Source organism: Mobula birostris, chromosome 14 (assembly GCF_030028105.1).
Source record: "Mobula birostris isolate sMobBir1 chromosome 14, sMobBir1.hap1, whole genome shotgun sequence".
NCBI classification, from domain to species: domain Eukaryota; kingdom Metazoa; phylum Chordata; class Chondrichthyes; order Myliobatiformes; family Myliobatidae; genus Mobula; species Mobula birostris.
Genome location: NC_092383.1, coordinates 73,491,116 through 73,516,881, shown reverse-complemented (window position 1 = coordinate 73,516,881; position 25,766 = coordinate 73,491,116). Strand labels below are relative to the sequence as shown.

At 40.6% G+C, this 25,766-nt stretch overlaps 1 protein-coding gene across 1 annotated transcript in view; it reads right to left on the bottom strand.

Moving 5' to 3' along the window:
* The window catches only part of slc6a17 (solute carrier family 6 member 17), a 61,168-nt gene that overhangs the window by 23,800 nt on the left and 11,602 nt on the right, over nt 1-25,766 (bottom strand). The window contains exons 2-3 of the mRNA XM_072277780.1: nt 20,086-20,479; nt 3,821-3,978 (exon numbers count right to left, since the gene is read on the bottom strand). Coding sequence (XP_072133881.1) covers nt 3,821-3,978; nt 20,086-20,371 — 444 coding nt within the window. The 5' untranslated portion in view covers nt 20,372-20,479. The remainder of the gene's footprint in view (nt 1-3,820; nt 3,979-20,085; nt 20,480-25,766) is intronic.

Here is a 25,766-nt window from a genome sequence, read left to right as displayed (position 1 = left end):
GCTGAAAACTTGATAGGTTGATTTAAATGTGGGGTCAAGCACTTCAGTAAGAGGAATCTAATGGTGGACTATTATCTAAATGATGAAAAATTGCTGATGAGTGAAGTACAGGGAGGTCAAGGCATAGGTATGCACAAATTGCAAAATGTTAGCAAGCAGTCCTGCAAGTGGTCAAGAAGTCAATGACACCTTGATATTGTTATTCCTGGAAATTTCTATTACCAGTGACTGAAGGAATTAGATCTATCTTCTTCAGAGTTTTGGAGAATAAGCGGTGATCTTATTGACACAAGCAGATCTTTAGGGGGTGTGACAGGGTAGTTGATAATTCCAGTAGTGGTTGAATGGCCAACAAGGGGTCAGTGTGGCAGCATAGCAGTTAGCATAACACTTTACAGCTCCAGCTGCAAGATACACACAACGCTGGAGGAACTCAGCAGATGAGGCAGCATCCATGGAAATGAACAAACGGTCGACATTTCGGGCTGAGACACCTCAGCAGGGCTGGAAAAGAAGGGAGAAGACACCAGAATAAAAAAAGGTGGGGGGAGGAGGATAGTTAGATAGCTAGAAGATGATAGGGGAAGCCAGGTGGGTAGGAAAAGTAAAGGGCTGGAGTGGAAGGAATCTGATAGAAGAGTGGACCATAAGCAAAAGGAAATGAGGAGAGGACCCCAGGGGAGGTGATAAGCAGGTGAGAAGAGGGAAGAGGCCGGTGTGGGGAATAGATGAAAACGAGAGGGGGAGGGAAATTTTTTCATGTCTTCAGGTTGGAAACTACCCAGTTGGAATACAAGGTGTTGCTCCTCCACCCAGCTGTAAGATTAGGGCTCAGTTCCTGCTGCTGTCTGTAAGGAGTTTGTATGTTCTCCTCGTGATTGTCTGGTCCTTCAGACGCTCCAGATTCCTCACACATTCCAAAGACGTACAAGTTAGGGTTCGTAAGTTGTGTGCACGCTACGTTGGTGCCGGAAACATGGTGAAAATTGCAGGCTGCCCCCAGCTCATCTTTGACACAAAAGATGAATTTCATTGTGTTTCAATGTATGTGTGATAAATAAGGCTAATATTTAATATTCTTCAGGGTTAGCAAGTGGCCATTAAAAACTGTGCATAGAAAATTCTCAAAGATGAGAATAAATTCTTGTAATTCTCTAACCTGGAAGGTTGTGGCTGCATGATCATTGGGAACATGTAAAGAGAGAACAGATAATTTTTGAAAGGTCAGGGAACTGAAGGCTAAGCGGAATGGCACAGAGGAGAAGATGATGACAGGGGAAAATCTGCCCTGTTCATACAGAATGGCATGGCAGGTCCAAGGGACCTCGTGATCTGTTCTTACTTATTTTTTTTCTTGTACTATGATGTCATAATGTACTCTTATACTCTAACAGCAACAGACTAATTAATTTCAAGCAAATAAAAACTGACTGGGAGGTGAGGCTGACAGGAGAAGAAGAATGGTTGGGGAGGGGGGAGAGTCGGGTTGTGAAGTGCTCTGAGGCAAGAATGAGCAGACTAAAGATTGAGGAGAGGGATGGACTGGAGGAATGGACTTGGGGAATGGGGTGAATGGGAATGGCCTGCTAAGTTTGGGATGGGGGGTGGCAGTGGTATTGGACTAACTCTGAATAGGGCAATGGGGAAAGAGTTCCAGGAACAGGATTACAGGAAGACAGACTGAGGATATCCGTTTAGAATAGTTGTAACTAAGCACCCATTATAAACATACCATAATAAAACTTCTGTATTGCATTGAAACTCTTTAACAACATAATCTTGGTTAGATTATGTTATTAGCAATGGAAAAAAAAACAAACCTTGTAAAAAAAAGGTTCCCCTTTAACTAAACGTATGTTATCGAAACAAACTAAAATACTGAATACTGAATAATAATATTAACTCACTGCCTACATGCAAAATTAAGAATAGCTAGAATTATGTTAACAGTACGGTGATGATAAAAGGTGTCCTTAAATTCATCACTGTAAAGGATTATCGAGATGTCAGTAAATATTCTTAACCCAGAGTGGAATTAATCTGTTCCTGAAGGAGGAGGGAAGGATATTTTATGAAAATTAAGAGCAGAGAGCCTTGATGTACAAGCCCAAGGACCACTGAAGGTTACAGCAGAGGTAGATGAAACAAATGAGAAGATATGTAGATGAGATTCTCACATTCCTCAGCTGTGAGATTCTCACTTTCATTAACTGGAGCACAGAACAGAAGAAAACCATACATAATTTTGGTTAGGTGACAGCTGGAGTATTGTGTAAAGTTCTGTCACCAGGATGTTGCCTGAAATAAAGTTTTTCCGCAACGAGGTGGTCAGGATAAGCTGAGCTTGTTTTCCACAGAGAAGAGGAGGCTAAGGAGGGATAAGGTTACAGTATGTATCAGTATAAGAGAGTAGGGTGAGTAGTAAGACGCTTTTCTCTATAATAAAAGTGTCTAAAATCAGAAAGCATAGGTTAACAGTGATAAGGAGGAAATTTAGGAGGTCTGAGGGGAAGTATTTTTCCTCCAGAAGGTGGGTAGAATCTAAAGCACATTGACTGAGAGGCTGGTAGAAGCAGAGATCTACATCTGTGAAGCATCTGGAGGAGTACTTAAGGTTCCAAAGCATACAAAGCTATGGGTCAAATGCTGGAAAATAGGATTAACATAATTGGATAATCGATATTTGATATGAATGGCCAAAGGCTGTGTTCTAATGCAGGATGACTCCATGATTCTATGATGGAGGGAAAGAGAGTGGGATGAGGGGATGAGAGGTTAATTCTGAGCTGTGTGGTTTCAATATAGTACTTTTGGGAACAAACTACCTCTGAGAAAGTGCTGGTTACCCTCTTCTCTTCCCTCTCAGCTGGTGTTGGGAGTGGGTGAGTAACAATCAAGTTTCAAATTCTTAAAAGTTTACACATTTCACTCAGTCCATTTCATGTGGTTCTGAGCTAAAATTCAAACTAGTCCACTCATAAAAAGAAACAGAAAACATCAAATTCAAGTGGGCTGAGGACAATGGAAGCAGACAAACCAATTGTCTTTGTCCTTGCCATGAGGTCAAAGGAACGGAGGCTGCTATTTTGTGAACTGGAGTTGCTTGGCTTTCAGTATTTTAAAGTAGACACAATGATGCTACAGGTAGACTAGAGACAATTTCTAAATGAGGAATTATTTGGGAGGTGTTCTGTGGTTGGATATAACATGCAGGTTTATAAATGTTGGGGTCTGTGTCTGTCCTGAGTGATTCATGCTGGTTCCTGACTGAGAACAAAGAGCCATAAATTACCAGTTGTCACTTGCGTAAGTAGGGCAATAAAAGGATGCTGGCTTGGACCTGAGCCAGTAAGAAGATATTATTGGTCAGTTGGATGACTCATAGCAAATAACACTAAAAGGCAACATTTGAAATGGTAAGGAATGAATTTAAAAACAGGGGTTTTTGGATACAAGATGGCGATGAATTCTATCAGAGATTCACCATCGCAAGGAAGAACTCCATGCTAGGGGCTAGGAGAAGAAGGATCGATTGTCTAGCCAACAGACATTCCCCATTTCAGTGTCATAAATTGGAAAAGCGGTCTGAGTGAGTATTGGAACAAAGAGAACGGTAGAATTCATGTTCTAAGTTGTTGGCCCGGGGTCAACACAGTTACGCTGTTGTTCATGCAGAGACAATAAAGTGCGAGCTTCAACTAATTAAGAGTTGTATAGTGAGTTTCTTAACCTAGTTCCGTCGATGACTGGTCAACATCGTGCAAGCAATTCTAAACAGTTCCTTCAGTTGTAAGCCACTTAACTGAGCTATGGTACTCACAATGCAACTTGCAAATCCAATGCCTCCCAGCCTGGGGCAGATATAATTCCAGACACCAATACTTCCCCTCCTTATCCTCTGGCCCACTGCAAGCTCCAGGAAAAACAGAGGAATCCCAATGATAAGAAGCAGAATGAAGTATGGAACAAGATAAGCACCTGCAAATTAGACAAATATTTAACATAAATTAGAATATATTAAACTGGTTCACACTGTGTTTTAACAGTTGGGTGAAATGTTCCCAGATCAATGGGAGTCTGTGAATTCTCTGATCCTTGTAATCTATTCTATGCCTGAAGGGCGGGTGCAGAGGCGGTTTAGTTATTAATGCCTCCAGAATCTCTTCCTTACATCTGTGGCCGACTTCGTGTTACAGGAACTGAAAACATTGACTCAAGGTGACTCATGTCAAACACCCACTTCTTTATCCTAATAGAAGGAGGCATTCTGATGACAGCAGACGTAATATTCAGTTCCCATACAATGCACTATTTTTCAGTGGAGGCTTTCTATAATTGACACTTATCGTAGCACATTAAGAATCGAGCCCCCTTTGCTCCTAATTATATCTAAAATGTCTTTCAGTTTCTCATTGCTTGCATCAGTTCTTGCATCCTTAACCTCCCTCCTTAACTCCTGGCACCACTCTCAATATTATTTTAATTATATGTCTTGCATTGTATCACTACCACAAAACAACAAAATTTATAAAAAATCTGATTCGGGTTCTCTCCAAAACTCTTAAACCCTTACCAATCAAGAACCTATCAATCTCTGCTTAACGTACACCCATGGCCTCTATAAACCCTCTGTTGTAATACATTTGACAGATTTACCACCCTCTGGCTGAAGAAATTCCTCCTCATCTCAGTTTTAAAGGCATTTCCCTTCATTTAGAAGCTGTGCCTTCAGATCCTAGATGAATGGAAGCATCCTCTCCACATTCACTCTATTCAATTCTTTCAAGATTCAATGGGTTTCAATGAATTCCCCCCCTTATCCGTTGGAACTCTATCCAGTACAGCCCCAGAGACTTCAAACACTCCTCAATATGTTAAGCCTTTTTCTTTCCTGGGACAATTCCTGTGAACCTCCCCTGGACCCTCTACAGGGCCAGCACATCCTTCCTTAGATACCAAGCCCAAAATTGCTCACAATATTTCAGGTATGGTCTCACCAATGCCTTATGAAGCTTCGACAGTGGATCCTTGCTTTTATATTCTAGTCCTCTTGAAACAATTGATAAATTGCATTTGCTTTCTTTACTACTGATTCAGAACTGCAAGTTAATCTCGAGAGAATCCTGAACTAAAACTCCAAGTCCCTTAGCACATGTTTTCTGAATTTTTGTCCCAATCATTTATACCCTAATACTTGAACTCAATACCTCCTTCCTCATATTTATATCATTCTTCTGACTCAGTACAATAGTGACCCTTGCCCTGACTTTGCTCCTTTTAAACTTGACCCTAATTCAACTGCCTTAACTCCTTCCAGCTCACACTCCCTCAAAGCCTTGCTTCCTAACCTGACTTCACGCTTCCTTTTTAGATTGATTTCCCAACTCTTTCTGCCCAAACCCCAAAGGGTAACAATGTGATTTGAAGGATTACATCATGTCACCATGGAAAAGTGATTGGAAACATTTATTGGAAGGCAGTCAACTCATCTCAGCCCAACGCCAATTCACGTCACAACTTCATTCTGACCCCCAGGACCAGTATCTTGAAACTGTGAAAAAATGCCTGGGTAATGTCATTAACCTCAGTTTAATTGCCACCCTGGACGGGATCATGAATTAGCAGTCAACGACCACATGGCACTGCCGAGAGTCACAGACTCCTGTCTCTGGGGCTTGTTAGCAAACATTGCGATAAAGCAGAAATCCAGCCCTCCAGGTTGAATGCACAATAACTTTCAGTGACTTTGCTTAATTAACCACAAGCAATTACAAATCAGTCAAGGAATTGATACCTGATTTATATAGAGCCTTTCCAAGGAAAATAAAGAGATAATTGGGCATGTGACTAAATGCTCTGGAAAATTTATGGAGAGATAGGAGGTTGGAGAAGGGCAGAGAGGTAGAAGGGGAGTTTAGGAGGAGTTAGGATGTGATGGAGTTCCAAAACTGAAGCTGCATTTATTTGTTACTTAACTTCTAGTCAAAGTAACATCAACGATGGAGCTAATTAAAATCAGGAAAGCACAAGTGGCAGCCATAGGTGGAGCTCGTTGAGCTGCTGTCTCGTGGCTTCATAGCTTCAATTCTGACCTTTGGTGCTGCCTGTGTGGAGTTTGCTTGTTCTACCTGTAATCACATGGGATTTCCCCCAGGTGCTCTGGTTCCCTCCCATATCCCACACCCATGCTGGTTGGTGGTTTTAAATTGTCCCTACTTTGTAGGTGAGAGGTAGAATCTGGAAATGCAAGAAAATTAAAAGGGGATATTCTTAAAGAGGAATGCAGGATTAGTGCAAGTGAATTAGAAACATAGAAAACCTACAGCACAATACAGGCCCTTCGGCCCACAATGCTGTGCTGAACACGTAGTTACCATAGCCCTCTATTTTGCTGAGCTCCATGTACCTATCCAAGGGTCTCTTAAAGACCCTATTGTATTCGCCTCCACCACCGCCACCGGCAGCCCATTCCATGCACTCACCACTCTCTGCCTAAAAAAAACTTACCCCTGACATCTCCTCTATCTACTTCCAAGCACCTTAAAACTGTGCTGTCTCGTGCTAGCCATTTCAGCCCTGGGAAAATGCCTCTGATTATCCACACGATCAATACCTCTCATCATCTTTTACACCTCTATCAGGTCACCTATCATCCTCCGTCGCTCCAAGGAGAAATGGCCTAGTTCACTCAACCTGTTCTCATAACCATGCTTCCCAATCCAGGCAACATCCTTGTAAATCTCCTCTGCACTCTTTCTATAGCTTCCACATCTTTCCTGTAGTAAGGTGACCAGAATTGAGCACAGTACTCCAGGTGGGGTCTGACTATGGTCCTATATAGCTATAACATTACCTCTCAGCTCTTGAACTCAATCCCATGGCTGATGAGGGCCAATGCACCATATGCCTTCTTAACCACACAGTCAACCTGCGCAGCAGCTTTGAGTGTCCTATGGACTCAGACCGCAAGATCCCTCTGATCCTCCACATGGCCAAGAATCTTACCATGAATTCTTGAATGTCTGTATGAACTGGGCCTGTTTTTGAGCTATAACCAGGTTGGAGGCACCACTGTGATCTCAGAGGTGGTCTAGAGAACTGGAGAAGGTTCCCAAGGTGAGGCCAAGGAAGGTTTTGAAAACAAGGGTCAGAATTTTAAAAATATGTTCCAGAATCAGGCTGATGACCTCACAATTTTTGGTTGAAATCAGGATGCAAGTGGCAGAGTTTTGGATCTCGAATGTTAGATGGGAGACCATCAATTGGCCATAACTAGAGGTTTTAAGTGTATGGATAAGAGTTTGTGCAATTGTAGAACCGATATAGGGACAGAGTTCAGTCACATTAGAAGAAGGAATTAGACAACATGGATAGCTGAACAGGCTTGTAATTGAAAATGTCATGGAATAGAGAATAACAGTGGTGCTGGGAACACTCTATTGCAGCCTTTGAAAGATGCCAGTGAAGGGGTAAGTGCATAGCAAGTGTAATATGTAGAAAAATGTCACAAGGGGATATTAAGAAAGCCACTGGTTGATAAATAGAGACAACAAACACAAGACGGAATGAAGGCTGAGAAACAATGTCTAACTAACAGGGCATGGTGCAGGATATTCTACTGAAGTGAAATCTGGGACATTTTCTGTACGATGATTCCCAGGTGATTGTCGCAGCTGTAAATACATTTGGAAAATATAACAAATGCCAGGGGCCTTTTTGGATCATTTCCCGCATCCTCCTGTGACTCATGATGTATGACTTAATTTATTCAAGGATTCAGCAGACTTGTGTCAGTGTGAGGAAGGCATTCGCCATCTGATCCGACCCCAGGTGGTCGTCACAGCTCCACGTTCAGCAATGGACTGCACAAAGGGTGGTAATCCTCAGTAGTCTAAATATAACCCCTGAAAACTGCTGCACCCCCACCATGACCAGCAGCAGATCTGTACTACCAGCAGTACATCATTCACTGATACACCTGCATCTAGTTGTGTCTAGCAGGTTACCTCCACTGTAATAACAGACGGTCAGACCTGTGTGTACAGTCAGCCACAGACCTGCAACCAATAGTACTCAGAATCCTAGAGTCACAGAGAAGTACCAGAACAGAAACAGGCCCTTCAGCCCATTCAGACCATACCGAAACCTTTTAGACTTTCTCCAGCATCAGACAGTGACAGATCTGTACCCAACCGTTCTTATTTTATTAAAGACAGAATCATACCATGAAGTGTGAATCCAGATGGTATCCACTTGTACTGTAACATGAGAGGTCGTTACTCAGTACATCCATACTGTAGCTCAATTGTATTCAATTATAGAACTGTAGTCATCAGTATCGTGTCCTCACCTTATAACACCACAGCCCTTACCCATCAAGGTGCTTTAAGGTTACATATTGAGATGAGGAGTCAAATGCCCTTTTCCTGAACTGCAAATCTAATTTTAAGTGATAAAGGATTAAAGGACATATACTACAAGAAGAGGTTGGTCAAACTAGAGATGCTTTCTCTGGAGCTCAGGAGGCTGAGGGGGAGACAGGTTAGAAGTTTATAAAATGATGAGAGACATAGAGTAACACAAACATGAGGAATTCTGCAGATGCTGGAAATTCAAGCAACACACATCAAAGTTGCTGGTGAACGCAACAGGCCAGGCAGCATCTATTGGAAGAGGTACAGTCGACGTTTCAGGCTGAGTCCCTTTGTCAGGACCTGTCGTGACTCCTGACGAAGGGTCTCAGCCCGAAACGTCGACTGTACCTCTTCCAATAGATGCTGCCTGGCCTGCTGCATTCACCAGCAACTTTGATGTGTGTTGCAGAGACATAGAGTAGATAGCCATACATTTTCTCCCCCAAGGGTCAAAAATGTCCAGCACTAAAGGACATACAATGAAGGTGAGAGAGAGAGAAATTACAAAAGAGATATGCAAGGCAGTGTACACCTCTTTTCACACAGGGAGTAGTGGGTGCAGAAATGCATCGCCGAGGATGATGGTGGATACGACTGAGACTTTTATGATGCTCTTAGATAGATAGGCATGTAAATATGCCGAGTCTGGAGCGATACGGACAATGAACAGACAGAAGGTATGAGGTATCATTCGCTGAATTAGTTTGGAACAACATCATGGGCCGACGAGCCTATTCCTCTGCTGTGTTCTACATTCCAAATCTCTGTACTGAATCCTTGAGCTATAAAGTTGCAAACCTAAACATATTTGCATGGTATTCCAGTGCTATACAGTAACAGACATCCACCAGCATTTCAAGTTACTCCCTCCACCGTACACAATTTTTTCGATATTCTGAAAGTCCTAAACCAATGGCAATGTGAACCAGCCTCGATCTCATGGACTATTGTGGCTCATTGTTACTTTGTTACCATGAAGGACCAATGAATGTAGAACTGACAGAAATGTCCAGATTCTAGGGATGAATTTTAAAACAGTTAAAATCCATATCTCCAGCAAATAAGCAAGCATCATGCGCGAGTCAAACTTCTGCTGATATCTCAAGTCTGATGCGAGAATCACGAGAGATCTAGCTTCCCAGGAGATAAACAAGATACTGTAGATGCTGAAATTTGGAGCAAATAATAAATGCCAAAAGAACTCAGTGGGTGAGGCAGCATCTATGGAGGAAGAAGGGATATGTCAACATTTCGGATTGAGGGCTTCCATCAGTTGTTGCTTCATCTGCTGAGTTTTTCCAGAAGTTCAGTTTTTTTGCAATTAGCTGTCTGGATGTGGAAATGATAACAATTTGATGGACAGGTACAAAAATTAATTAAAGAATATGGTCAATCAGCTTTAGCTCAAATGACGCCTGAATACAAACAGTTGGAATGTCATAGTCATATAAATTCATCAAGTCAAATTTACACTCTATTGAGAGTACTTCTATCAGCTTTGGGCATAGCATCTCAGAGTAGGTGTAGTAATGTTTTGCGAGTGGTGGATGGGACAATGGCGGGAGATAGTTACAAAGCAGTTTCTGGTCCTGACTGAATAATAAGGCAGGTTGGGCATGAGAAGCTTGTATGCCTATATGCCTTCAAATTTATAAGGTTATGCCATGATGTAATTCGACTCTGCTATCAATGATCCCAAGTCTGGCTGCTAAAGGAGGAGGGTTGGCCATGGGGCTAGCAACTCCACCTCATAAAAACCCAGAGTTACAGAAACCCCAACAGAAGCTAATGGACAAAGGACTCTGGCAAGCTACTGTCTGCAGCCTATGCCACAGAAGAGGCAATGAGCTTAAGTAAGTAATGATGTAATTCAGGTATTTAAGGTAATTAAAAGATTTCATAAAGATGGAGGGAGACCATTTCTTCAGGTGGGAGACTTCAACTGTCGTGGTAGTTAATGGGTTAGCCACTCCCAAATGGGAGGAGTTCACATACTGTATAAACAGAGTTACCAACAAAGTTGAGTTGAATACCCTGCCTGCTGCCCTGCTGGTGTGTGCTCTCTGCCCTATCCCTCATTATCGAACTCAACACCAACAAACAGACACCATACTAAAATGAGAGTTAGGTTGATCAGGGATGGTGCCATATGTCAGGAAAGAATCTTTCAGTCAACAGAAACTCTGTCCCTCCCCTCCTGCAGAATGCAACGTTCCGACAATCTTTCTTCTTTCTTCTCAGTCCGAGGCCTGATGCACATCCTTTGGCTCCACAGATGCTACTTGGGTTGTTCCAGAATTTTGTTTTGTGCTACAGATTCCAGCACTTGCAGATTTTTTTTTTTTTTGTCTTCAATCCACAAACTTTGGAATTCTGAAACTATTTCCTCTCTCAATCAAATAGAAATATTAAAAAAAAACGAGACTGACCAAGTGTTATCACGTGAGGAATGTGGAACCTATGTGGGAAATGGATTTAAGCCATTATAATCTGAATAAATTCAGCAGGCTGAATGGCTCAATATTTCTGTTGTGTTTCTGTGTAGGAGGGTACGTAATTAAGGATTAGCACAGATCAGGGATACTATGTAGGAAAGTGTCCAGGAGCGGTGTTAGACCCTCATGCTAAATGATAAGTGGAGGGATGACTTTAATGTCTTATGTCATTAGACAGTTATGAAGGGCTCATCATCCCGAGAGAGGAGGGAGATAGAGGCAAATGGCTTTCTCACCCAACACTGCTGGCTTCTATGATATTTGTTTATTATTATTATCATCACATGTACCAAGGTACAGTGAAAAGCTTGTCTTGCAAGCTGCTTATACAGATCAAATCATTGCACCGTGCAGTAAAATAGAAACAATGCAGAACTAAGTGTAAAAGTGAAAAGTGCAGTGCAAGATGTTAATGGGGTAGATTGTAAGGCCAAGAGCCCATCTTAATGTACAAGAGATGTAGCCAAGGGTCTGGAAATAGTGGCTAGGCTAAATGAAATTGAGGGGATGACTATGAATACAAGAAGAAAGAGAGGCTCTGAATGAAATCTGGATTCCATACTCGAAGGAGATTAGATTCAACTTTATTGTCATTGTGCCGAGTACAGATAATGAAATGCCAATGAAATGCATTTAGCATCTGACTTATATCTGAGATGTAGACTGGGCAGCAAGTTAGTGCCCAAGGACTGTCACTAGATTAATTAGTTTATGAAGATCAAACATGCAGCTTGGTATTAGCCAGTAGTAGATGAATACTCATGCCTCAGTCTCTGAGTTTACTGATACACTTACCTGCAGTTCCTGGATGTGTGAATGAGATGTGCTCAATTGCTTATGTTGGATCAGACTGGGCTGAGGGAGGATATAGCCCTGAAAACATATCAGAAAACACTAAATGGGTCTGAAGGAGTGACTTGTCCTCGCTTTCTCTTTCTCTCTCTCTCTCTGCAGTGACTAGATGGAGGGCCTCAGTGATTTTATTTTATGACCTTGTAATTTTTAATGCTGAGCAGTTTGCGAACTGCATCTTAGTTTGAGCTAGAAATTTTCTTCGGCAGCAGAATCTCCTTCATTAACACCCAGGAGTAAACAACTGTGCAATATCTTTATAGGGAAGAACTGAAGAAGGGAATTACAATATCTACCAGAAAGTGGAAGGGACAGCAATAATCTTTCAGTATCCAGAGAGAACCTGCCTAATTAACCAGATAGTGAAAGGGATCTGGCTTACTTCACATAAAATCTAGGGGCTGGAGTGCGGTGGCAGATAATTTCTCCGAGTGGAGAGGAATGGGTAAATTTCCAGAAGGTAAAGCAAGGTTGTGGATGATGCATAGTCTCCCTCCTCCCACTCCCCACCAATTCAATGATGGGGTCAGGTGAGGAGCTGTGTAATTTCCCAATAGGTTTGTGAACCTGGATAATTTCCCAATTTAGGGGAGGGGGAGGAGCATGCAATTTACCAGTGCATGGGGAGTGGGGATCCATAGCAGGTGGATCCCTGTGACTTTCTTGTAGATAAAGGAAATGTTATTTCTCTGAAGTGTTCACATTCCCAGTCAACTTGGAAGCTGAAGTGGCTCTGACTAAATCTGCTCACCAACACATGCCATTAACTCCCAGCTTTTAGTCATCCTTGGGCACTGGTCCTTTATCCTTCACCATTTTGTGAATTCATTACCTCCTTCCTCCAATGCTTCACCTGAAGAGGTTGTATCCTTGCTGGTTTACAGTTGCATTAAAATTATGATCAATTCTTCAGTTATGGATTTTCAGCAACCATATTGTTAAGTATTTTTATCATTACTGGACCCCAGTATGCCTGACCTGAATTTGAATGACTGGCTGAATTTTTTGAAGGACATCTATCTTCAGGGTGCTTCTGATCTTATTATGAAAAATATATTTACAGAAAATGAAGGATTTGTGAATGACTAGAATGTAAGATGTTCCATCACTCTAATCAGAACTCATCTAGGACAGAATTTCAATTATGCTGTTGTGTTGAAGTCTGATCACGTATCACTGAGCGTTTATTATGTTAGACTGAAATAGTTATCAATATCTTATGGCATTCAAATAAAATGTTTCATGCTAGATACATAAAACAGAAGATCTTGCATTCAGCTGCAAGCGCTTCATCAACACATACAAAATGCTGGAGAAACTCAAGCAGCATCTATGGAGGAAAATTAAAAAGTCGATGTTTCAGGTCGAGACCCTTCTTCAGGACTGGATCATCATCACGGGTTGGGTGAGAAGGCAGAATAAGAAGGTGGGGTGGGAGGGGAAAGAGTACAAGCAGGCACATGATAGGCAAGACCAAATGAGGGGGATTGATAACTGGGAGGTGATAGCTGGAAGAGGTAAGAGGCAGAAGAAGAAGGAATCTAATAGGGGAAGATAGTAGGCCAAGGAGGAAAGGGAAGAGGAAGGGAACAAGATAGTCTAGTGAGATGAAGAGAAGGAGAAAGTGTGAAATCAGAATTAGGAATGGAAGACAAGGGCAAGGGGGACAGGGGATGAATTACCAGAAGTTAGAGAAATCAATGTTCAGGCCATCAGAATATTTCCAGCATCTAAAGAATCTCTTGAGTTTATGATGTGCCAGATGAACTCAGGAGGCCAGGTTACATCCAGGGAGGGAAAAGAACAGTCAAGGTGTCAGGCTGGTGAAGTGTCGCGGCCCAAAATGTCAACTGTTTTTTTTTCCTCCTTATATGCTTCTGGACCTGCTGAGTTCCTCTAGCATTTTGTGTGTGTTACTTTAGTTTGCCAGCATCTGCAGGCTTTCATGGGTCAGGCATTTCATCAATGTCTTTTTTTTGAAGCAAACTACTAAAAACAGCCAGAAAAGTTTGCTGATAGGACCAGGTCAGTCTTCGTCTAATGACCTCGCACAGCTCTCATCTGGTGGTGATCTTACCCAGTCCTCAATTAATGACTTCATCTAACCATTTAATTACCCCATGTAGTCCTCAGCTGGTGACCTCATCCAGTCCTCATCTGATAACCCCATCTAGTCCTCGTCTGATGATCTATCCAACCTGGTTTACTATCTAGGTTCAGAACCAGAAATATCAGCCAAAAAGTAGGGAGAGTGTTATTGAGTTACATGGCTGAGATTAGCTCATTTGTGGACCTTGTGTATTCCTGAGACCCTTAGCAATTTGCTTGCTTAGCCACTGAACTTTAAGAAATAAATTTGAATCAATTTATGCTGACAGTACAAATGAGTCACTAAAATAGAAAGTTAGACAAGCATGAAGCAGGCTAGTGTCTAAACTAATACTTGTTCGTTATTGCTGACTGAGACAGCACTAGAGCTGGGAGCACAAATACTGCAACATAATATTTGATGCAAAAATTGCTAACAAATTAATCAATTAACGAGTATGTGCAAAAATGTTATTTTTATATGGACGAGGATTTACATATCTCTTATTCAATATGAAACTGAAGAACCATTTGGAGCTTTGATGTCTTGTGAATTGTGCGCTATTAAAAACATTTTCATTTGTTGGCAGCCAACACTGATTTCCATTTTCAAGACATGCACTACTGTCAATGCTTATTGGTTTATTTGCTTTGAAACATAGTATAGATCTTTTTGACTTACAGTAGTCAATGAATATTCTCCCTCATCACTTTGGAGAGCAATTAAGAGTCATTGTCGTGGGATGGGAGTTACATATGGACTCAGATATGTTGAGTACAGCTGGTTTATTTCCCTAAAGAATATTAATGTACCAATAATCCCATAGCTTAATAATCATGTCTTTTGAGCTGGAAGACCAAATAAAAAGATGGTGGTTCATCTCAGAGGTGTGGATTAGGGTTGAACTAACATTTAGAAATAGACAACAAGGAGAGAGGAATGAAAGTCAGGAGGAGAATGAGACATAAAACTTGGGAAAAGAGATAGTAATCTGAACAAGGAATTCATACAACAGAGAGAGAGAGAGAGAGATCAGATTCTGAAGTGAGGACAGAACAGGACAGGATAGAGAGAGAGAGAGAGATCAGATTCGAAAGTGGGGACAGAACAAGAGAGATATAGAAAGGGGAAATAATCATGAGGAGATAATTGGTTAAAAAAAGAGACTGAGGGAGTGTCAGGAGAAGGAAAAGAGAATATGATAAAGAGTATGTGTAGAACAATGGAAGAATGGTACAGGTGAAGCAACTGGGAGAAGAATGGAGAGACCAGAATTCAGAGATCAGATATGGAAAAGGGGAGATCAGGAAATGGGTATTGAAAGTTGAAATTCTAGATTGGGCCTTAAGTAGCGAAGATTCAGTGAATTTGTAGCTGATGCTATAATGCAGGGTCTGGAGGAGCCAAGTTCATCCCTTCAGATTCCAAATCAGACAGATATAAAAAGTATCTATTTTTTTCATTTTATTAGCAGCCTTCAGCAGCACTTTATTACCTGTTTTTTTAGCTGCTGAGTAGACAATCCACAATTAATACAGAAAGCACCATCCAATCTGAGGAATAACCTCTTAATATGCATTGCAATAGGCTCAATGACTTTTGTTCTTTGTAACAATCCGTATGTTTCAGCTGGATGATCACACATAGCTCCTGTCAATATATTACTGGAAGGGTATTGCAATGACGGAGAGTAAAAATTTACTCAACTGAGATCATAATTGAGAAGTTATAAGTGATAAAAATTGAGGCCTATTTAATCTAGAACAGAGAAAGTTAGCGGAAGATTTTTAATATGAGGAAGCATTTCCAACTGGCCAATGAATAGTTAACAGGCACAAACTGAGGTTTAGCAAAGAAGTGAGAAATTTTTTCCTCACGTGTCATAATTAAAAATGCATTACTTCCAGTGGATACTGAAGCAGAGAACATGACATCAGTTAACAGGGGACTGGATAAATAAAGAAAAAGATATGAGTAAGGATGTTTTGTAGATAACATCAGTAGAGGGTAGCAACAAAAATGAAGGCATGACATTCAGTCTTCCTCAGTATTATAATTAAATAATTTGACTTGGAAATACGCAGAAGTAATAGGGATCAACACAAAACGACAGAATGGTAATTTTGATAAATATATACTTGTGCACAAATTGTATGCAGGAAATTTCTGAAAGATTGGGGAACAGACAGATATTCAACAATGAAGAAATCTCAATTACAGGTTGCTCTCTGCATTAAAGCACATGATGAGACACTGACCTACTTTAGGACAGTGATGCCAGCTGCACCAGAAACCCAGCAAAGTGATGAACAACTCTGAGTACAGTCATCCCTTATTCCCAGTCTCCTCCTCCTTCCTCAACAAAACTAAATCGTTTCCTTCCAGGATCCTTAAACCATGCAGTTCCTACTCTTTCTCTTCTTTCTCACAAGGTCGACATGAAGGATAAAATGATTCAGACCAGTTGAGTCAATCATCCTCTATCCAACTACGTCTTGAAGTGCTCCCTTTGGATTCATATTTCCAAATTACTTCTTTTACTCATTTCAACCAGCATATCACATTGGGAACTGTGGTTATCCACTTTAAAATTAGCCTGTTATTAGATCCTGCCTTGGTCAGATCCTCCTAAAATAGAAGCTGCTAAGCATTTCCAATGCCCCACACCTCCATGTGCTTCTCTGCTGCAGAAATAGTATCGGAACCAGAATGAAGACTCATGAACAATGTTCCCTCTAATTTGTAATGGCCAACGTGCACAAAAATCTTGCGCTGTGCAATTTTTTGACTGGAGACAACAACATGTGCGCACTGAATAATTTCTTCAATAAAAACAGTATAAATAAGCCAATTCTAAAATCCGCCAACAAATCATTGCAAACTGCACATTGTCAACACTGTCTGCATTGGAAACCGGAAAAGGAAATGTGATTGTGTACAATCCTGAAATATATTTAACATGCCAACGAGGTAGAGGGTGACAACCTTTTGTGCACAGTTTTAATTCCTTTGTGAGCTAGTAGCAAGATGTGTGTGTGTGCACACTCACACACCTTTGTGGAAATATTGCTCACCAATGGAAATGTCCAATCAGGCCCCTCTTTGTTTGACCCTGAAATGATTCCAACTGTAAATTACTCTAGGCCAAACTAACTATCACTCAAATAGTGCTGTGTGACTGAATTTCAACTTATAAAGCCATAGTCTGCCATTACCACAGGCAGCTTTTCTTCTCCCTGTGTGGAGAGACTGTCCCAAGTTTCATAGTTTTGTATTTTTAAATGCAGCATGCTGAGACTAACTGAGGAGTGGGTGTTGCCACACTGAAGCAGCCCTTCTTCAGATACATTACCATCCAGAATGAGTTCATTGCATTCTTGGTAGCATAGGATCTTTCCTCATTTCATGGAAATCATTCAACCTCAACAGACTAATTGGCCACCCATCCCATTGGTTTTTGGGAAGCTGGTTTTATGGACATTAAATTAAAACAGTTACTGCACAAAGCAGCAACATCTCTCAAACTAATCCAATTGGGCATTCAAGAGTGGATCAAGGAAAAGATTTAGGAAACCTGACTCATGATACAGGATTCCCAGGTTAATCCCATGGCTATACTCTTTTCCTCAATGCCCAGATTAATGCCACTCTTCCATTTGTCACACCATCACTGCTTCTCTACATGTGGCAAAAATCGCTCACTAATCTTACCTATTTTACACAGTGGAATAGTGACTTACTGGTTAAATTAATAGAATAGCAAGTTATGAGTTCGGACGAATTATCTATTGACAAGGTTCAAATCTAATCATTGTAGCCAATAAATTTAAATGCAATAAATTAATGAAATTTTTAGCTTTAACTATTAAATCTCAGTATAAGATTGCTGTCATAGAAGGAAATCTATTGCTCTTGTTTGGTCTACTTTATAATATGGATTCTTTGTGGTGAGTATTGATTCCAAACTTATCCCTCAATTCTGATCTTTCCACACACCCCTTTCTGAGTCCCAGTACCCTTTCCATCCACATCGTTCATATGATTCTCAAGCCCAATCCAGTTTTCCATTCTCTCTTTTATTTATATTACAATGCTGATGTTCCCCACTTTCTATAGAGCTCCGTTTTAACGCTAATATAATCCTATTGTTCCATTCTCCGTCTAGTCCAGCTCGCAACCCTTTTCTATTCCATTGACCAATACCACTAAGCAAAGGATCCGTGAAGCCCAAGTTGGGAACCCCTGCTCTAGTCCATCAATCCCAAACTAAGTCTGTACACAAGGGGCCAGTAATAACAATGTAAAAGATTTGTAAGATCTATAAGGGGGTAGGAGCAAGGATTGTAGTCAGCAATTTGCAGTGTTGTTTCATGTCACTACAAGAATCTGAAGAAGAGCTGCTGTACTGTGATTTCACTTCCTCCTCAAGATGGTTGGTCAATTGCATCTCAGATTGGTAGTGATTGAAATAATTCAGTGTTATTCCATTAGATCACTCTATTCCAAAAGTTCATCATTAATCCCAAACTAATCTGAGTACTAATTGCTCCATTCCCTCTAACACTCCTGGCTTCCATTAGAGAAAGTTCAAGAAAAGATTTTACTTTGCACCAGCTATTCATGTCCTCTCCTTTCACCTTTTCCTTTTGCTTTTTCTGTCTTTACTCTCCACAGACGTTGGGAGCAAAAAGACAAAGGCTGCCATTTCCTTCCTCAGAATCAGAGGGATTCGGAGTCTGAGAATAAGAGTTAATTTCAGTAATCCCCCTCTCATTCCACTGATCTAGTGCTTGCCAGCTAATCCTATCATTAAATTGCAGGACATCGACTTAATCAGGATAAATGTTTTTAAGCAAATACAAAACAAGAAATGGAACAAAAGGAGTTTACTAGATGACATTTAACATAACACTTAATTCACCAATGGGGCTCTGTCATATGGACCTAGTGCTGTAGAATAGCTGCCTTCTTCATCAATTATATGTATAAAAACAATCCTCAACCACACTCCATCTCGATTATGGCTGCATGCTGTTACCCTTTCCTCCTTGTGTTAGTACTGCCTATTATTATTTGAGCTTGCTGTCTGGAAGCTGTTATTCTGATCGGTCATATTGAGCTTGATAACAAACACCCTTATCTAAGAATGATAATTCAGTGTAAATTCAGCATCTTCACCAGTATTACACATTACTTTGGTAGATAACTAATAAATGGCAATCAAGGAAGCTAAGCAGTTAATAACTGAAAATCGTTCTCAGTCCGCATTTTCTTTTACCATTTTACCAGCAAATGCAAAAATGGGTTTACACTCAGATTTACAAGTTCTGCAACAAGATTACATGCCAACTTCATCTATTTACTCACTTTTAATCACCAGTCAGTAATACAATTAACCATGTGTAGTGGTCAATGGTTTGCGGCTGGATGACTTTTCCTTTTCTCAATTGTCCTTTTCTTGCATTTGTTTTTAAAATCAGGGGCATTATTGCATTCAATGCTCCTTCAAAATTTCCTTGTTCCTTTCTACATCAGATACCCCCAAAACGGCAGGCACTTCTCTTCATGCTTGAACTGTCAGTACCATTTTCTGCAGACCTTAGCTAGTCTTTATCAAAACTGCCAAACCAGGAGTGTCCTTAATTCACACAACTATTCCTTTTGCCTTTCTTAATTTCACTACCCAGCTCCCTTAAATCTGCCCTCTGGCTCCCTTACCCTCTCCATTCAGTTTCCCTTCCCACTTCCAACTCTCTTCCTTCATTCTCCTCCGCACGTCTCCCAATCTCTGTTCTAGCTTCCTGCAATCTCCAAATCTCTCACCTCATTTGATATCTGCTTCATCTGTCTCTCCTTCCGAAATTTATACTCACATTCAGTCTCCCCTCCAACCTCTCTGAGTCTCCCTTTGAACCTCTCTCAGTCTCTCCTCACACTGTCCTCAGTCTTGCCTCCCATCTTCCTCAATCTTGCCTCCCACCTCCCTCAATCTTCCCCCACACTGCACTCAATCTCGCCTTCCACCACCTTCAGTCTCTCTTTCTTTACCTCCCTCCTAGCCTCCTTATACCTCCTGTGGTCTCTCCTCACCAGTAAGTCTCACCCCCTCACTACCCATGCCTCAAACGCCCACAGAGTATTTGAATGTCTTCCCATTTATCCCAATGACATTCAAAATTGTGATTACTGTTTAAAACCATCGAAATGTGAATGAAATCTGAAGCCTGTTTCTTACCTCCACCATTTTTCTGACACAGGTAGGGGAAACGCCAGACATTTCCCAGACCCACCGAGTAGCCAATCTGAGCCAGAATATACTGCAGTTTGTTGTTCCAGGCTGGCCGATCTTCAATCTCCATGGCGTTCTCTACATCCTTATCCTTGGTGGGTGGGACTCCTCCTATATTGAGTGCACTGCGCTTGTAGTCAATAGGTTCCTCTCCAGCAAGGAGATCGGCGACAGACTCCGTGACAGGCTCATTGCTGTGCTCACGTTGTGTAACCTTACTGTTTTTCGGCATTGCTCACACCTTTACACAATGCTTCACAGATGACAAAGCAGAGGCAGATGCTGGAGACTCCGGAATATTCCAGTCCCCTTATGCTGTTACAGTCTTCTGCGGGTGAATCTAATTACAAAAATAATTACCGGTTAGACAAATTTCTTCAGAAACATTGGTATTAAACTTTGAACCACACGCTGACACTGGAGAATTCTAGAGATCCAAATGACTTGCAGAGATCCCCCACGACTCACAGAGGGACTTTGATATTTGAGAAGAGAAACCCACCCTGCCTCCAAGAGACTGAGGGTTGACCTTACTTTGGTTTACTAAATAATGAGGAGCATAGATAAAGTAGATAATCAGAGTCTTTTCTAAAGTGAAGGAGTCTAAAACTAGAAGGCATTGATTTAAGATAAGAAGGGAGAAACTTAGAGGAGATCTAAGGGGTAGCCATTGACAGTTATATGGATCAAGCTACCAGAGGAGATGGTAGAAGCAGATACAATTGAAGCATTTTAAAAATATTTGGACAGGGAATGGACTTCAGATTTAGAGAATGGAAGGATGTTTTTATGTTTATAGCTGGACATTTTGTGTCCCCAGTGCTTTCCCAAGCCTTTAAAGTGTGCTTACTGCAAAGTAACAACCACACCAAGAAAGCAGCTTTATCAGGGTCCAAATTCACCCATATGTCAATAACCCTCCACCACAAAGTTACCCTTCATGTTTTGCAGGCAAGGTTAAATTCATTTTCATGTTTAATTAACATATTGAGCTGAAGTGCTGGTCTCATTCCTGCATAATATAGGATATTGCCATCTGCAGGGAGCTTTGAATGAAGGAGACTTTAATATTGAAGTTTTCATCTCAGCTTCCCGTAAACAAATGACAGAATGTAAATTCCTCACCTGCAGCTGTCAACATTTATTGCCTTGCACTGGAGATAAACTTGGAAACTTCACTTCAAAGCAAAATTTGTGAGTTCTAAATATCTGCTTATAAGCATGATGAATCTTTTGTCTTTCGCTTCCTGCCTGAATCTCCAGTGGCTGATGTGGACATAAACATTACTAATACACCCAACAGCGAACTACTGATAGACTGAATTGTGATTCAACAATTATACTTTCTAGAGAGGAAGGGTGTGGAAAACATTCACAATTTTCCAACATATGCTTCCAATTGTCAATGGATTCTAGCAATGACTTTCATTTCCAATAACGTATCATGCCACTGCTGATGCCCAGAAATCTCAGATTAAGATGGCGATCTGATTTGAAATATATACTTTATACTTCATACTTTATTGTCACCAAACAATTGGTACTAGAATGTACAATCATCACAGTGATATTTGATTCTGCGTTTCACACTCCCTGGATTACAAAATATTAAAAATATTTTAATTAGTTAAAATCAGTAAATATTAAAAATTTAAATTATAGATCACAAATAGAAAATAGAAAAATGGGAAGTAAGGTAGTGCAAAAAAACTGAGAGGCAGGTTCGGATATTTGGAGGGTACGGCCCAGATCCGGGTCAGGATCCATTCAGCAGTCTTATCACGGTTGGAAAGAAGCTGTTCCCAAATCTACCCATAAGTTAACTATAATAAAAGCAGCCTGTTCCAGATCTCTGGTTGCAGATCAAACAACCCAAGCCAATGAAAAAAAAACAAAATAATGTGCTTTCATTTGGGCGAGATGAGGATAATGACACAATCAGCCGTTTTAACTACATGTCTAAAAGAATTTGCTTCATACCATTTGCTTAAATCAGAATTTGGATCAAGATAGTAATTTCAGCTCTTTTGGTGTTGTCCTCTGGCATTCTTCTTTCAGGAACCACTCCTCAAAGGTGGTGCTCAGAAACACCATAAGCATTGCAACTCTCTCCCTTTAGTTCTCCACCACTCAACTTCTCCTGGTCCTCTTTTAAACTGGTAGTTAAAATCTCACGCTTTCCCCTGCACACTGATGCCAAACTTTGGACAGGTAAATGGAAATCAGTTGACAGACTACCATAGTGTTAATTTTATTCCATTATCTGACTCTTTCCTTTCTGGATTTGGGGGCAGAAAATACTCTCAAACACTCACTTCCATCCAGTTACCAAATTCCCAACTGAAAAATTGAAACAGACTGCATGATAGGAGATGTCTAAACAGAGACACATGCCCATTGAGAAACATCTTTTAGGTCATGGGAAGCAAAACTATAGCCACAATTCTCTAATCTGCCTTCCATTCCTATTGAATGTTCTCATCCCTTCAGTCCACTGAATTCACGTTGACAAAGTGGAGACGTTTTGCTTCATTAAATGAACTTCATAATGATTAAATGATACAATGAAAAAAAAAGCTTTTCTAGGCTGCTTAAAATGATCTGAAGTGAAAAATCCTGAAATTTAAGATGCCAAGGATGAAACAAACAGGACAGTCAAGAGATGTTCATTGACATAAATCTGAGGTTTTAAATGCTTGCACGTTTTGTGATTGACAAATGCTGAGAGAGGTGAGAAGTTTCAAAAATATTATCCTTCGTAACAAGACCTAGAAATGGAAATGACTTACAGTTGTAGAGAAAGAAGGAATGCACATTGTGGACGGTTCTGCTTCTTTACTTGCAGTGCCTACCCTCTTTGATACCAAGATGCAAGGATCTGGTCAGGTTTGAATTTTAGATTTAAAGAAATCTGACGCTGATGGAGGATGTTTTCCAAATTCCGAGACTTATGTGATTATTGCCATTTTCTGGGTGGGTGATATGTTAGTTTGTGTGTGAGGGAGGGGTGAGAGATTTGGGTTCTGATGTTTTGTTGCTATTTTCCAGGTGGGAGATATGTTAGTATTTTGTGTGTGAGAGAGAGGGGGTTGAGGGGTGATTTTGATGTTCTAGCTGCCATTTTCTGAGTGGGCGATCTGTAAGTTTCTGTGCGAGAGAGGGGTTGGGTGTTTGTGGCTTGCAAGTTTTGTTTCTTTTCCTTTTTCATGCTGGGGGGTGGTGATGTCTTCTCCTTCAATGACTTCCATGGTTTTTCTGTATTTCATGGCTATCTGGGGAAATCAAATCTCAGATTTGTATTCTGCGTACATACTTTAATGATAAAAAGAACATTTCAAGAACATTTCAACCTTTGAACCTTGGAAACCTTCAGCTTAGAAGGCTGTGTGTGCTGCTTGGATTTCCAGCATCTGCAGATTTTCTCTTGTTTGAGCTTAGAAGGAGGTCATTTATCCATCACTTCTAAAGCACCCAAAGGATTGTTTAATTTTATCCCATATACCTGTGTTTCCCCTGTTCTTCTGCAAACATTCCCCTTCACGTTCAATTTCTTTCCTAGCATTACCGTAGAATCAGATCCAACCACCATTTCAGCTGGTGCATCCCAGTTTTTTTAACCCTTGAGATGTAGATATTTCTCAATATGCATTTCTACTAATTTGATTAAATCTATGATTTTCTGATTACTGATCCGTGCCAGAGGATGTTGCTTTCTCCTACGCTTCCTTGACAAAAATCATGGGCAATATTTAAATCTCCTTTTAAGCCTCTAGTTCAAGGAGAATAACCAACATGTTTTCTTATTTCTCTACATCCCTGGAAAAAGTCCTGGTAAACCTCCTCAGAACTCTTTACAGCCCTTTATTCCATTCTAAATTGCGGTGTCAGAGATGGACATAGCGTTCCAGCTCAAGCCTAACTCAAGATATGCAGGGTGTGACTTCCTTGCCTTTGTATACAATATCTGTACTTACAGAGCTAATAGGTGAACTTAAATATGATTATCATATATAATTGAAACCAGAGAGTAACAGCTAGGAAAGAAAGAAAAGACATAAGGCAAATCCAAGAATCATTAGTTGGTAGCAAGAGGAAATATTACACAAGGACATGATGGATTGCGGAAGATACATAATCAAAGGCCAAAATTTGGGTCTTGTTACCTCATTCATATGAGCCCATTGACCTTCCATGTTCTTAAAAAAAAGTATTGATGCAATCATGAGTGTGCAATTTCAAGTTCATGGGTGTCAAGATCTCTGAGGACCTAACATGGTCCCAACATATCAGTGCAGCTATAAAGAAGACAAGACAGCGGCTATATTTCACGAGGAATTTGAGGAAATTTGGTTTTTCACCTAAAACACTCAAAAACTTCTACAGATGTACTGTGGATAGTATTCTGACAGGCTACATCACCATCTAGTATGGAGTAGGGGCAGGGTGGTTGCTCAGAATCATATGAAGCTGCAGGATCAAACGAAATTGTAAAATTAGTCAGCTCCACCTTGGGTACTCGCCTTCATAGTATCCAAGATACCTTCGAGGAGCGGTGCCTCAGAAAGGTGGTGTCCATTATTAAGGACCCCCATCTCCCAGGGCATGCCCCCTTCTCATTGTTACCACGAGGAAGGAGGTACAGAAGCCTGAAGGCATGTACTCCGTGATTCAAGAACCGCTTCTTCCCCTCTGTCATCCAATTTCTAAATGGACATTGAATCCATGAACACTCCCTCACTTTTTTATTATTTGTTTTTGCAATATTTTAATTTAACTATTTAATATACATATATCCACTTACTGTAATTGATTGATTTATTTATTTTCTATATTTCCACATATTGCATTGTACTGCTGCCGGTAAGTTAACGAATTTCATAACGTATGCAGATGATATTAAACCTGATTGTGACTGAGATTCTGATAAATTATTGATGTGAAAATGGGAATTAAGTATTGATAGAACTCTGCAGTGATAGCTTTATTTTGTGTCTATGGTGTAGTGAATTGTTACTGTTTGAAGGAAAATGTTGAAGGACCTTTACAGTATATTCCATCAGGGTTAAACTGACTTATGAGAGTTTGGGGCAGTGTAAAGGGAGTTCTGATCTGTAATTAATGCAAGCTGCACCAGCTCTAGGTTTCTTAGGGCAATATATAGTTATCTTAATATCCAGTATACTTTTCTGGATCTGCTATGAGAATGCTTGAGACAACAGCAGACTGAGATCTTTACATCTAAACTGTGCTCTACTTGCCCTTGGAACTTATAGAAAAGAAAAGTGAAAACTCCTGGGTTTCTGAGTGGGAGCAACCCTCACCTTGAAGAAGATATTTTTAACTTCATAGCTGGTCTATGAGAGGGACAGCAGGAGTTGCTGATTTACATTGTAAAACAGCCAGTGAGTAAAGGTGACCTCCGTTCATTGCCATCATCTTACGTGATACTAAGCAAGAAATAGATAAATCACAGAACCACCTGATCAGCCATAAGCATAACAGCAGATTCTTGACTATTTCAGGCCCACAAAGTTGCTCTACAATGCTGACATCAGCACATATAATACTGTAAATAAGCTGTGCAACTATCACATTAGATTCATCCAGGACTGAGCTGAAGGGCATCC